Raw genomic sequence first — 13,690 nt, forward strand, 5'->3', positions numbered from 1 at the left:
CGATAACTCATAGGGCTTGCAAAGCCCATGATACATATGACACTTGATTTTTTGACCTAACGAGGACAGTTGGTGGTCAATTAGTTGATGAGTTTGTTTTCTTTTCATTTAACCACATGTTCATGTATTTAGAAAGAAGCTGGGGTTCTGAGCCAGAGGTTATATGGGTGGTGGTGAAGGCAGCTTAGGCTTCTCCATTACAGGGGCATTTTCGACCTTTGGCTTTGGTTTCTCCTCAACCTCCTCAGCAGCAGGAGGAGGTGGCTGAGAAACTGCTGCTTCAAATGCCTTTTTCGATGATGGCAACTTTTGTACCTGGTTCAAGAGTAACCCCTCCTTTGCTACAAACTAACAAGATCACAGCTAGAAAATTTATGCTTCCTAAAATTCAACAAAGCAATCCAATTTTAACAACTTTAGCAACATTGATGCATAATTGAATATATTTTACCTCTAGAATTATACCTACTAAAACTCACCAAATAAACAAACAATGACTTATGATTACAACTTCAAAAAAACATCAACAATTTACAACCAACATCAAACTGAAAATGAAAAAAAAAAAAAAAAAAAGGGGGACAGGTTGTAACTTGCATAAGGCTCCAAATTTAGCACAAAGGATGAATATATTGATATTTGGCTGAAAGTTAAATATAAATCTCAAAATTTATTTAAATTAAATAAAGTACGATGATCAACTAGAAAAAAGAGAAATTAAGTAGCTGTTACTATAGTTCCATGCCTTGAGAGCTTCTCAAACCAATCCTGGAGCACAGAGAAGGAGATTTCCACCTGATTTGTTCACACCTTTATGTAGCAGATCCTTTCATCTTCTGAGGTTTGTATCTCGGATGTTAAACCAAATGACTGAAGAAGCGCTCTCGACCCTAAAACATGCAGACCTTTCAACAAAAGAATGCTCTGTGGAAGATGACTTATGCATGTACCTTCTATATCTAATTCTTTTAAACATCTTAAATGTCCAATTTCCTCGGGCAATCCCTCAACTCGAATGCAATAGCGGAGCAGGAAATGTTTTAGACATTTCATCTTACAGATGCTGTTTGGGAGAACTCGTAAATCTGTACACCTCATCAGTATTAGCTCCTTTAAACATTCCAACTGGCCAAGATCCTCAGGTAACTTCTGAAGCAATGTACAATGATTAAGTTCGATAGATCCCAGATGTTTCAACATACATATGCTATCTGGAAGATATCTAATCTTTGTAGATGACAAAGTTAGCTTCTCTAAGCATTTCAATCGGCCGAAATCCTCCGGTAACCTCTCAAGAAGCCAACAGTACTTAAGTTTGAGAGATTTCAGATTTTTCAACATACAAATGCTGTAAGGAAGGTATTTAATCTTTGCAGATGACAGAGTTACTTTCTGTAAACATTCTAATTGGCCTAGATGCTCGGGCAACTTCTCAAGAAGCCAACAGAATATAAGTTTGAGAGATTTCAGATGTTTCAACATACAAATACTATCTGGAAGATGATTAACCATTGTAGATGACAAAGTCAGCTTCTCTAAACATTCTAAATGGCCAAGATTCTCAGGTAACTTCTCAATAAGCCAACATGATTTAAGTTTGAGAGATTTCAGATGTTTCAAGAGACATATGTTATCTGGAAGATGTTTAATCTTTGTAGACGAGAAAATTAGGTTTTCAAGACATCCTAATTGGTCAAGGTCCTTGGGAGCCTCTGGTATACCGCCTTTGAGTTTAAGCTTTCTTAAACGTTGTAACCCACAAATGCTTGCTGAAAATTCTTCAAGGTTTGTGCATGAACAGAGACCAAAGGAAACAAGCTTCTCAAGATTTCTTGTCAATGAGGGTAGATCATCTTTATAAAAACATGTAAACTGAAACTTTGGTAAATTATTGTCTGGATGAATTGGGCATCTTTCCAGGGACTCAGCAATCAGATGTAACTCAGCTAAAAGACTAACCTCAAGCGATTCATCCACACTACAATCGTTTATCTTAAACACAAAAGATCTAAACCTCAAACAACCACTTAAGTTTAAGTAGACAAGCTTTTTTAGACATCCAATGGGAACGTGAAGTTCTACCAAGTTATAACATTCGTTAAGATCTAACCTCTCGACATTTGGAGTCAAACCGAGGTCAAGGGTTTTTAACTTGGAATGACTGATGTAGAGGGATGTGAGTTTTTGACATTCATTAGCCATGTGAAGTTCTTCCAAATCAAAACAATTTCCAAGATCTAACTTTTCGAGGTTGGGAGTCAGCCCAAGGTTAAGGATCCTCAACTTTGAATGACTAACATGGAGGGATGTGAGCTTTTGACATTCATGGGCCATGTGAAGTTCTTCAAAATCGTAACAATTTTTAAGGCCTAAATACTCTAGATTTGGAGTCATTCCAATGTCAAGGATCCTTACCTTTGAATGCTCAAGTTTGAGGGATCTAAGATGTAAACATCCACCGGGCAAATAAAGTTCTATCAGATCCCAACATTCATCAACATCTAACAGCTCGAGATTCGGAGCCGACCCAAGGTCAAGGGTCCTCAACTTTGAATGCTTGAGTTTGAAGGATCTGAGATTTAGACATCTACCGGGCATGCGAAGTTCTACCAATTCCCAACATTTATCAAGATGTAACAACTCCAGATTTGGAGCTGACCCAAGGTCAAGGGTCCTCAAATTTGAATCACTGATGTGGAAGAATCTCAACTTTATACATGCAACGGGCATGTGAAGTTCTACCAAATCACCACACCTTCCAAGAGTCAACGTCTCAAGATTTGGAGTCAGCCCAAGGTCAAGGGTCCTCAACATTGGATAACTGAGGTCAAGGAATCTGAGCTTTGTAAGAATCTAACACAAACAAAAAACAAGATGATGATTATTGGTGTAATAACAAAGCAATGGATGTATAGCACTATAATGAATCATATGCAAAACAATCAATCAACCAAATTTCTACCTTTCTTTCTCCCCCTCCCCAGGGTACCATCCCATGGGCAACAAGATTATTTTTTTGAGATATTTTGGGTAATGATGTAAAAGGGCCATTGTGCCAACGAAGATATTGTAGAGTATTTGGAAATTTATGAAGTTCCCAATTCCGCCGAAAACAATCACGTTTACTTTCATCAGTAAGTTTGAGGGACACATCAAGAAGTCTGAGTTCCTTCATCTTTTGGAGACCTTTCATAACAATCTCTGTATTGACTCTCCACATGTAGAATCGCATGCATCTTGTTGCTTCAGTACCCTGAAATCCAAAAGCAGGCAACATGAGATTTGGGTCGTAACAAATGAAATGTGTTAATTTTTCACAACTTACAAATAAACTTAGACCCTTACCAAGTCATTAACCAATATATCTTCAATTTCTTCTTTAGTCCACAAGCGGCTATGTTTGCAAGGCATATTTGGGTGTGAACGACGAACAATATTCCTGCCCATTTCTTCAACATGGTCATGCATGCTCACGCGCTCACGACCAGAAATATCATTAATAGTTATAAGAGATTTTTGCTCAAGGACTCTTAAACCATTTCTAGCATGAAATCCACAACTTTCAAGCACTTTGATTGCATGGTCTTTTGGCCGACCTTTCAATATGCATGCGACATCTAGAAACATTTCCTTGTAATCCTCCTCTAAGCCAATATAGCTTAATTCCAATTTTTTCAGAGTTTCGGTTAATGGAATTGTTTTTAATCTTTCTAGGGCATCTATCCATTCAAGCTCATTTTTACCGCATAGAAATGAACCCAAAACTCTTATTGTTAAGGGAAGACCAGCAGCATAGCGTACAACTCGCCATGACAACTCTTCATACCCTTGAATTGGAATCTCTCTCCCAAATGCATACCTACTGAAAAGGCATATTGCTTCCTTATCCAATAACAGATTGACATTATGAATCAACTTCACTCCATGTGCTACCAACACTTGCTCATCTCTTGTTGTAATGATAACTATACTTCCGGGCTTAAACCAAGTAGGATCTCCGGCTAACGCCTCAAGCTGGTCGATATGATCCACATCATCTAGAACAACAAGAACTTTTCTACCACGCACCATCCTCTTGATCATGTTTTTCCCATCATAAACACTACTAACGTGGATGCCTTGATCATTTAAGATATCTGAAAGGACTTGACTTTGCAAGGATTTCAAACCGGACAAAGAAACATTTGAAACTTCCCGAACATTTTCAACGAAGCTTCTACCTTCGAACTGACAGGCAATTTGATCAAAAACTGCTCTGGCCAAAGTTGTTTTCCCACCACCTCCCATTCCCTTGATCCCAATCATGCAGACATCATAAGAAGTGGCTCCTAAAGATGATAAAACATCCTTGATCCGGGTTTCCATGCCTACTAATTTTTCATCAATGCTGAAATTGATGGACCGCAACTCTAGTGATACCTCTTCAACTATTTTTTTGATGAATTTAGCTTCATGCCTGTAATTTAAAGAAGATTCAATTAGCTTAATCAACATGCCACATGAATAATTATTTTCAGATCTATAATATACAAACATACATGAAGTAATTAGATAATCATATTAATCATGTTTCATGTTTAATCTTTTTCGACAAGCCTCTTTAGTCAGAATTTAACAATATAAGATCATATGGCATGGATGAATTTGTAAAGATAGATTAGAAAGAAAAACAGTGAAAGAATATTGAAAAGAAATGATGAGAGAGCGATTTACCCATCGGAAGTTTTCTTCAGTTCCCACCCAGCCAAATTTGCCACTTCTTTCAAAGCTTTTCTCCATTTCCCAGCAGCCTCTTCCTTTTCATATTTGGAAAAGGCTTCTCCAACTGCCCCGCTCTGTTTTCTGACTTCCGAGGGCTCCACATCATAGAAGATGGGGTAAGCAGTATGTTCGGTCTCCTTGTGAAGCTCCATTATCTTCACAAGTTCTTCCAAGCACCATGACGAAGATACATAATTTTTTGAGAAAACAATGATGTGGAATTTTAAGTCTTCAATTGATCCAATCAGCTCATCGCTTATCCTTTTCCCTTTCTTGATTTGCTCATCATCTTTGTAAGTGTAAATGTTTTTCTGCTGAAGAGCATAATAAAGATGATCGATGAAATTAGTGCGAGTGTCTTCACCTCTAAAACTCAAAAACACATCATATTTAAAGCTCTTAGGAACAAATGAAGTTGAAGAAGACGCCATTAAAGGTATGCTTCTAGGATCCTATAAAAACAAATCTTTGTTGGGGAAAATTTGTAAGAAACAATTGCAAAGAAATTTGAATGAATGAATTGGATAACCCTTAAGAGTCTATGAAAGAATACGAATGGTTGTAGCCTTGTAATGTATTATGAACATGATGTGTTTGTGCGTATGGAAAAACTTTGGAATTAGGTGGAGAAAAAGAATTATCTTTTTGCTCAAAGAAGATAAATATTGTTTACTTTAAAGAGAACGCAATTAAGATTCTTTTTGTATTATTTATTGGTATTTTGTGCAAGTGCAATGCATCATGGTTCGGAAACTATTCAGCCAATTTTTCACAATAAATTCCTGAGTGGTTGATAAAAGTACAAAAAAACACAACTTTTGCAACAATAAGCAATTTCTAAACAAACATTCTAGGTCGGATTTTTTTTTTCATATTCACATAATCGTACTTTATGTATTTGCAACTATTTTTATAAGAAAGATGATAATATTTCAACGAGAAATCGAAGATGGTTGAAATAGTATTTCATTTATTTTTCCATTGATTTCATTACTCAAATCATAAATGAGCAACTTATTGAAACCTCGTATTAGGATATTGCTGCAAGTGGTAATTTTTTATGTGCGAAGCAGTAGAGGAGGAGCGCATTTCTTGGAACTTGTGTATGAAAATAGAGCCTGAAAGAGTATTCTATTTTTATTTTATTTTTTTAATTAAAAAAAAAATTAATCTATTCTTAATTAACTCCTAAATCGATTTTGGATTTGAACCTTGACCTTGACCTTAAAGAGAAAAAACAAAATCTGCTACACCGGACTGAAAACTCTTTGGTTTTGAAAGAGCTTTGAGGCTACACGATCTTCAAAACTTTGACTTAGGGAAAATCACATATCAAATAATAATAATCATAATCAATGAGTTCGTTTATCTCCCCCTACCTTTTTGGCAAGATTTTGGTTGTAGATGGAAAAACATGTCATCACCGTGACTAAAATGTTTGAAATCCAAACAAAAATGGAAAAAGTAAAGAATTAATCTCAAAGGTCACTAATGCATTAATATTTTAGATCAATTTACAGTTTAATTTTAATATTTATATTTTGAACAGAAAACTCCTGATTATATAACTTTATTCGATAATCTGTCATTTTTGTTGAAAAAATAAGGGTTGTTTCATTAATTTCAACAAAATATAAAATAATCGGGATTTTTCTATTCAAAAAATAAAAGTTATGATTAAACTGTAAACTGATTGAATCATGCTTGAATTAATTGGGTACGATAAATAAAAATCATTTTGTTTTGTTTTTGTTTTTATGTTTTGTTTTTTTTTTTTAATGTTTTTTTGTTTTTTGTTTTTTTGCATTCATTGCTCATTTAATTATCATTGTACAATGAGTGAGATGACAAACGGGCAACAAGCCGCGCCGCTAAGCCTTTTTGTATGGTAAAACTAATTATTTTAAATACTACATCCGAAGATCGAGGGGATATAACATTACTATGCATGATCCGTAATAATCAATTAAGAAGCTCTACAGCATCCGACATAAGGAAAGCAAACGTATCAAATGCAAATGGTATGAACACGTGTTGATTTTCCATGCACGATTTCTCATGTTTGGTGACTTTTCATATAGCTACTTTTAAAGCAGTCTGTCCCGCCGTGAAACCCCCGACCCTCAAGACCACGAGAGGGGATACCCCCTGTAAGGTTCACACATGCATGTTTTCTTCCGACCAATCCAAAAATCAAAATCTCAATCGGTATGAGGGTTGACCTTCCTTCTGTCGGGTTAGTCAAGAAATTACTAGGTGCCTCTTTCTTAGCGGAAACCCCGACACGTTAAATATGTCAAACCCAACATCCCTAACCATATCGTGCCTGTATTTGAACCCTCAGAGTTCTTTACAGTGGCTTATATGGATGCTTATCCTCCAATGCCTTCGTGGTATCACCCCCAAATGGAGCAACCCCCAAAGAACATAAAACTTTCACTGCTTTTGTAAAATGTCCATCGGAAACCTTATGAAAACATTGTTTGACATTGGTGCTGCCCAATGTTCTTTTCTCCTGAATGTACACTTTTTTTCTTGTTGCTCCAGTCTTTCATTATCAACTAAGTTTTTAACTAGCTTGGCAATACCATCTTCAGTCCCCCAAGTAGCTAAAGCGCTCAAGATATTATGATGTTGCAAAGACTTCCTGTTGCCAGACCTATTTTCTTGCCTATTCTTGGGCCTAAACACCTGAAGAGTACACCTAGGAAGAATTAACAAAGCAACCCATGCTTCAACGAATCCAGGATGAGCAACCACCTTGGAAAGGGCTGCTTTCAAAGCCTGAGAGAAAGCCATATAATAGTTATGAGGGAGGCTTTTGACGGTGGTGATAGGGAGTTTAAAGACACGATCAAGTAGCTGAGCATCCATCACCAACCCATCATTGAGGTCGGCTTCCGGTTCATTGGGTAGCAGTTTTGGAATGCCAACAATATGTCTTCTCATGTGTAATGATCGTCTTTGAGGTATTATTTCATTTTATATTCTTAATTTATTGTTGGGCTAAATGTAGATAGAAGGATTAAGGAGTGGACTTAAGCTAGTGGGCCAAGAAAATGGGGTTACCCATAAGTCGTACACTAGGCGTAGCCTTGGCGTACGTGGGGCATAGAGGCTCATTGGATTCGGGGGACGCATGCACGTACGCGCAACATACTAAGAGGTATGCCCAGCGTACGTGAGCAAATGCCAAACCCTAATTTTTAGGGTTTAAGACATATAAATACCCCATTATAGCCACCCCTGGCCTCCTTACCAGTCCCTCGCCCTCAGAAAAACCTAATACACCCTCATACTCCATTGTTGTGTGTGCTTGACTTTTTGAGCTCATTTTTGGTGAAGAAAAGCTTGTAAGAAGAGAAGAGGAGTTGAAGAAGAAGAACTTGAGTATCTTGAGCTCAAGGATTTGGGACTATTGCATCTTTTGGCACTCAGAGGAGGTATAAAGCTGCTCACTTTCCTCTTAGAAGCTTAGATCTAGGGTTATGAAGTTATGGACCTTTTTAGGTCTAAAGGATGGATCTTTATCATGCAACTTTGTTTTTGAGCTTAGGGTTGCCACCCTTGGGGATCAAAACATTCCTTTAGCAGTGAAGTTTCAACCTTTAAGGCCTTTATGTAACCATGCATGGGACCCATCCATTTCCATGGAAGTTTATTTCTATTTTCAAGTTGGGTTCATTTGTTGGGTTGCAAGCCACCAAGTGATTGACTTTATGGGTCAAGAAATTGAAGAGGACTTGGATCGGTAATTTTAGCCTTTGGATTAGAGTATTAAGAACTTAATGAGAAAAGTAACTTAACAGTGAAGTACGATGAGCATACATGTAGGTACGCGCAACGTACACACTATTTAACCAGTACTCTTAGCGTACGTAGGAGTATGCCCCATGTACTTAACATACATGGGCTTGGTGTTTTGGGCCTCGGTTATGTAACGACGTAAATGTTCAAAATAATTTTTCATTTCTTTAAAACATAATTTCAATCAAGACAAAACCATAAAATCCAATGTAACATGGTCATTATACAAAACATATCAAATCCCAAGATCAAACATATCCAAATCCGGCTGTGTGTTACGAGTCACGCCGGCGCCTTCCCACGGTCCTCACTAGTACTTGAAACACATTACACATAAACACCGTAAGCAAGAAGCTTAAGGAATTCCCCAATATACCACTTACACACATACGCCTTTCCAGGCCATACTCCACACGACCTTCTGGTCCACGTGTCTTAGGGGATTTCCGTCCCAACCCGGTAAACCTTTCGGTCCTACCCATGTCGACCTTCCGGTCCATAACTCCCTGACCTTTCGGTCCACATCATAATGCCTTGCGGCCCATATCAAGCATAACATACATATCACATACATAACGCATACAATACATGCAACTCATAGCATACAATGCATATATCTCATAGCATACCAGACCTTCCGGTCACACATAGGTACCCTTCTAGGTACAGTATAGTGAGAAGACTCACCTCGGGTAAATATCAGAAATCTCGGACTCTGGGAGATAAGATCTAGCCTCCGCCTAATCATAACGAACGCTTATCATTAATACATTTCCCCAAGGATAGAATCTTTCCTTTCCTATCATTCTCAGAAGGGTAAAAGACCATTTTACCCCTCTCATGGCTCAAATACCCAAAAGTTGACCAAACCTTAAAAGTTAATAAAGGTCAACCTTCCGAGGTACGCGACGCGTACCAGATCTGTGCGCTCAACGTACCCGGAGGCTTCACAGAATCGGGGTACGCGGCCCCTTACGCTGCGCGTACTGGGATTACGCCCAACGTAACTCCCAGCTTTCTCCTCCTTTTCATTCAGGTCTTAATCGGTTAAGACTTGTGTCTAAAATCCAGATCTGACTTCTCTAATATGACTTAATCCATAAAGTTGGTGACTTTAAGCCTTTGCATGGCTGTGGAAGTCACTAACACCCAAAACACTCCATTTCCAACCTTAAAAGGTCCATATCTCATGCATGAACAACCTTTAACAACCAAGACTGGATTTTTATCACATAACAACACTAAATGAGCTAGTATGGGATAGATCTCGGCTTCTATGAGCTCAACCACTCAAAAAGCTATGAACTTGGGGACCAAAAACCCTAAAACTTCTCTCTACAAAGCATGAACAGAAAAGATGCAAAGCTTGAAGCTTTTTACCTCAAAATGAAGCTTCTTTCACTGCTAAACTCGGATCCAAAAGCTTGAGCTCCAAACCTTCCTCTTCCAAGGCTAACACTTTGTTCCAAATGGCCAAGAACACAATACAAGGCCCTCCTAGACACTCCCTTGCTATAAGAACAAGATTTAGGGTTTTGAAATGTTAAAGCTCTGGAAAAGGTGGCCAACAAAAGGGCCTTAAGGTTGCTTAAATCGGGAGGCTCAACATATTAGGGTTTTTCTTCTAGACCGGGTACACCCCACGTACACATTGGTACTCCCCGCGTACCTGGCGACCCTTCCCGCTCAAGACGCAGACGAGTACGCTGAGCGTACACCCCAGTACGCCCCGCGTACTCTCCAACCATGCATTTCCTTAATAAGGGTCGAAAGTGCACATTGCTCAAAGATGAAGGTTCACAAGGTATACCTAATTTTTGGGATGTTACAATTATTCCCCACTAGAACCAGACTTCGCTCTCGAAGTCTCATGCTACGAACAACTCCGGATGCTGCACCCGCATCTCCGACTCCGGCTCCCAGGTCAGCTCGGACCCTTTCTGATGTTGCCACTGGACCTGCACCAGGGGCATTTCCTTGTTCTTCAGAAACTTGATCTTCCGATCCAAGATTGCGATCGGTTTCTTATCATAATTCAGACTCGCGTCCACCTGCATATCCTCTAATGGTACCATTACCGACTCGTCAGCTATACACTTCCTCAGCTGCGACACGTGGAAGGTATCATGAATCTTGTCCAACTCCACAAGTAGCTCCAAATGGTAAGCTACTCTACCCACCTTCGCGGTCACTTTAAACGACCAAATATACCGGGGCCCCAGCTTGCCCCTCTTCTTGAATCGAATCACTCCTTTCCAAGGAGACACCTTCAGGAGTACAAAATCCCCAACCTGAAACTCGAGCTCAGATTGTCACCTATCTGCATAACTTTTCTGGCGACTTTGAGCGGTCAACAACCTCTGTCTGACCTGCTGTACTGTTCTGTCGTCTGAAGCACTATCTCCGTACTACCCATCACACGTTGCCCTACCTCACCCCATCAAATGGGAGTCCGACACCTCCTCCCATACAACAGCTCAAAGGGTGGCATACCAATGCTCGAGTGATGACTGTTGTTATAGGAAAACTCAGCCAAGGGCAAATACGTGTCCCAACTCCCTGCGAAGTCCAATACACATGCCCGAAGCATGTCCTCGAGCGTTTGAATCGTCTGCTCACTCTGTCCGTCTGTCTGTGGGTGGTATGCGGTACTAAAATGCGGCCTCGTACCCAACTCCTCATGAAACTTCTTCCAGAATCTGGAAGTAAAACATAAATCTCGGTCTAAAACAATTGAGGTCGGTACTCCATGCCACAATACCACCTCCCTCACGTACAACTCAGCCAACCTCTCAGCAGAAGAACTCTCACTGAAATCAAGAAAGTGAGCGCTCTTCGTCAACTTGTCCACAATCACCCAAATCACATCGACACCTCTTGCAGTCCTTGGCAATTTGGTGATAAAATCCATGGTAATATGTTCCCACTTCCACTCGGGAATCTCCAATGGCTGCAACTTACCATGTGGACGCTGGTGCTCGGCCTTAACCTTGCGACAGGTCAAGCACCTCTTTACGAACCATGCGACATCTCTCTTTATATAGGGCCACCAATATTCCCGTTTCAGGTCCAAAAACATCTTAGTGGCCCCGGGATGGATCGAGAACCTCGATCTATGTGCCTCCTCCATCAAGATGGTACGCGTTCCGCCCACAAACGGTACCTAAATCCGACCCTGAAATGTCATAAGTCCTCGACTATCGGTAACGAACTCTGATACCTGCCCGATCACAGCTCCCTTTTGCGGTTCTCCGGTCTCACAGCCTCCGCCTGGGCCCCTCGAATGGTGTCCAACACCGGAGTCATCACTGTTAATCTCATGCAAACATCTTGTATTAGGGCACTCTCCGCCCTACGACTCAAGGCATCGACTACAACATTAGCCTTGCCCGGGTGGTACATGATCTCACAATCATAATCCTTTACCACATCCAACCATCTCCTCTGGCGCATATTCAGGTTGGGCTAACCCATCAAGTACTTCAAACTCTTGTGGTTCGTGTATATGGTACACCGAACCCCATATAGATAGTGACGCCAGATCTTGAGGGCGAACACCATATCCCCCAGCTCCAGGTTGTGGGTGGGATACCTCTACTCATGAGGCTTCAACTGCCTCGATGCATATGCTATCACATGCCCCCTCTGCATAAGCACTGCTCCCAACCCGGATATCGATGCATCACAGTACACCACCAAATCCTCCATCCCTTCTGGGATTGTGAGCACCGGGGCTTCGCACAACTTCTGGCGAAGTGTCTCAAATAAGGTCTGCTGCTCTGGAACCCAGGAAAAAGCGACACCCTTCCGGGTCAACTTGGTGAGTAGCACGATGATCTTGGAGAAATCCCTGATAAATCTCTAATAATAGCCGACCAATCCTAGAAAGCTCCTGATCTCGGTGGGCGATCTCGGTACCTCCCACCTCATGACCACCTCAATCTTGGCCGGATCGACCAATATCTCATTCTGGTTGACGAGATATCCCAAGAACTAGACTTCTCGTAACCAGAACTCACACTTGGAGAATTTGGCATAAAGCCTCTCCGATCTCAGAACTCCAAGGATCTCCCTCAAATGCTTCGGATGGGACAGGTCGGATAGCTTGCATAGGGGCGACGTGTAAGAACCGAGGCCAAGGCCTTCGCGTACACGGGGCGTACGGGGTTACGCGGCGCGTAACTCGGATGAGCACGCTGACTCCCCCTTCAGATAATACCGGATTTTTGATTTAAATAAATATATAATTTATTTAATAAACTTCAAAAATTCATATCTTCTTCATACGAACTCCGTTTTCGACGTTCTTTATATCCCCGCGAAGGTGAGACCGTAGTCTACAACTTTCATTTAGATTCCGTCGGCAAATTCCGAAATTATTTTTATTATTTATTTTTAAAATGTCGCGGTAAGAAAATTTCTTTAGAAATTCATAACTCCTTTATCTAACGTCGGTTTTTGCTAGACTTTTTACCGCTGAAATACCATTGATGAGACCTTCGATTCTCGTTTAGGTCATTCCGGCCAAAAGTCGCTCGATCTATGATTCGAGTTTTAGTCGCCTACCGTTAATCTGAACTTGAAAAATTCCTAACTTTCTTATACGAAGTCGGATTCGAGCGTTCTTTTTACGTACGATCATGGTTTAATGACATCTATCATAAAAGGTAATTTAATTGGTGATTTATGGACATTTTATTTTCGAAGTAAATTTTATTACAACTAACGTGGTTACAATACTTGACTTTTTAGGTCGTTTACATGTAGTTGAAATATCGGGTTGTCAGAGTGTCTGAACTCAAACCAAGGAATTGGTATATAAATTTTCAAAAGGTCAATTCTGGCGAGAATCTCGAAAGGCCCTATGTACCTTGGGTTTAGCTTTCCACGCTTTCCAAAGCGTATCAAGCCTTTCCATGGCTAGACTTTCAATAGAACACGGTCTCCTACTTGGAATTCCAAAGGTTTTCTCCGTTGATCAGCGTAGCTTTTCTGTCGGTCTCTAGATGCTTTCAACCGTTCATGAAACTGAACGATCTTCTCTGTTGTTTCTCGTATGATTTCCGGACCAGTGAGACTACTTTCAGTATCTCGTCCTTTAGCTAATTGTGTGTCTCCAACT

The 13,690-nt window shown here is 40.2% G+C and overlaps 1 protein-coding gene across 1 annotated transcript; it reads right to left on the minus strand.

Moving 5' to 3' along the window:
- Positions 1–483: 483 nt before the first annotated feature.
- LOC145015362 (disease resistance protein RPV1-like) lies at positions 484–5,334 on the minus strand. Its single transcript, XM_078973828.1, has 4 exons — positions 4,714–5,334; positions 3,346–4,456; positions 2,963–3,253; positions 484–2,853 (listed from the first exon to the last, which is right to left on the minus strand). The coding sequence occupies exons 1-4, from the start codon at positions 5,190–5,192 to the stop codon at positions 805–807; spliced, it is 3,930 nt and encodes a 1,309-aa protein (XP_078829954.1). The 5' UTR covers positions 5,193–5,334; the 3' UTR covers positions 484–804.
- Positions 5,335–13,690: the final 8,356 nt, after the last annotated feature.

Source organism: Lactuca saligna, chromosome 9 (genome assembly GCF_052625555.1).
Source record: "Lactuca saligna cultivar CGN05327 chromosome 9, ASM5262555v1, whole genome shotgun sequence".
NCBI classification, from domain to species: Eukaryota; Viridiplantae; Streptophyta; class Magnoliopsida; order Asterales; family Asteraceae; genus Lactuca; species Lactuca saligna.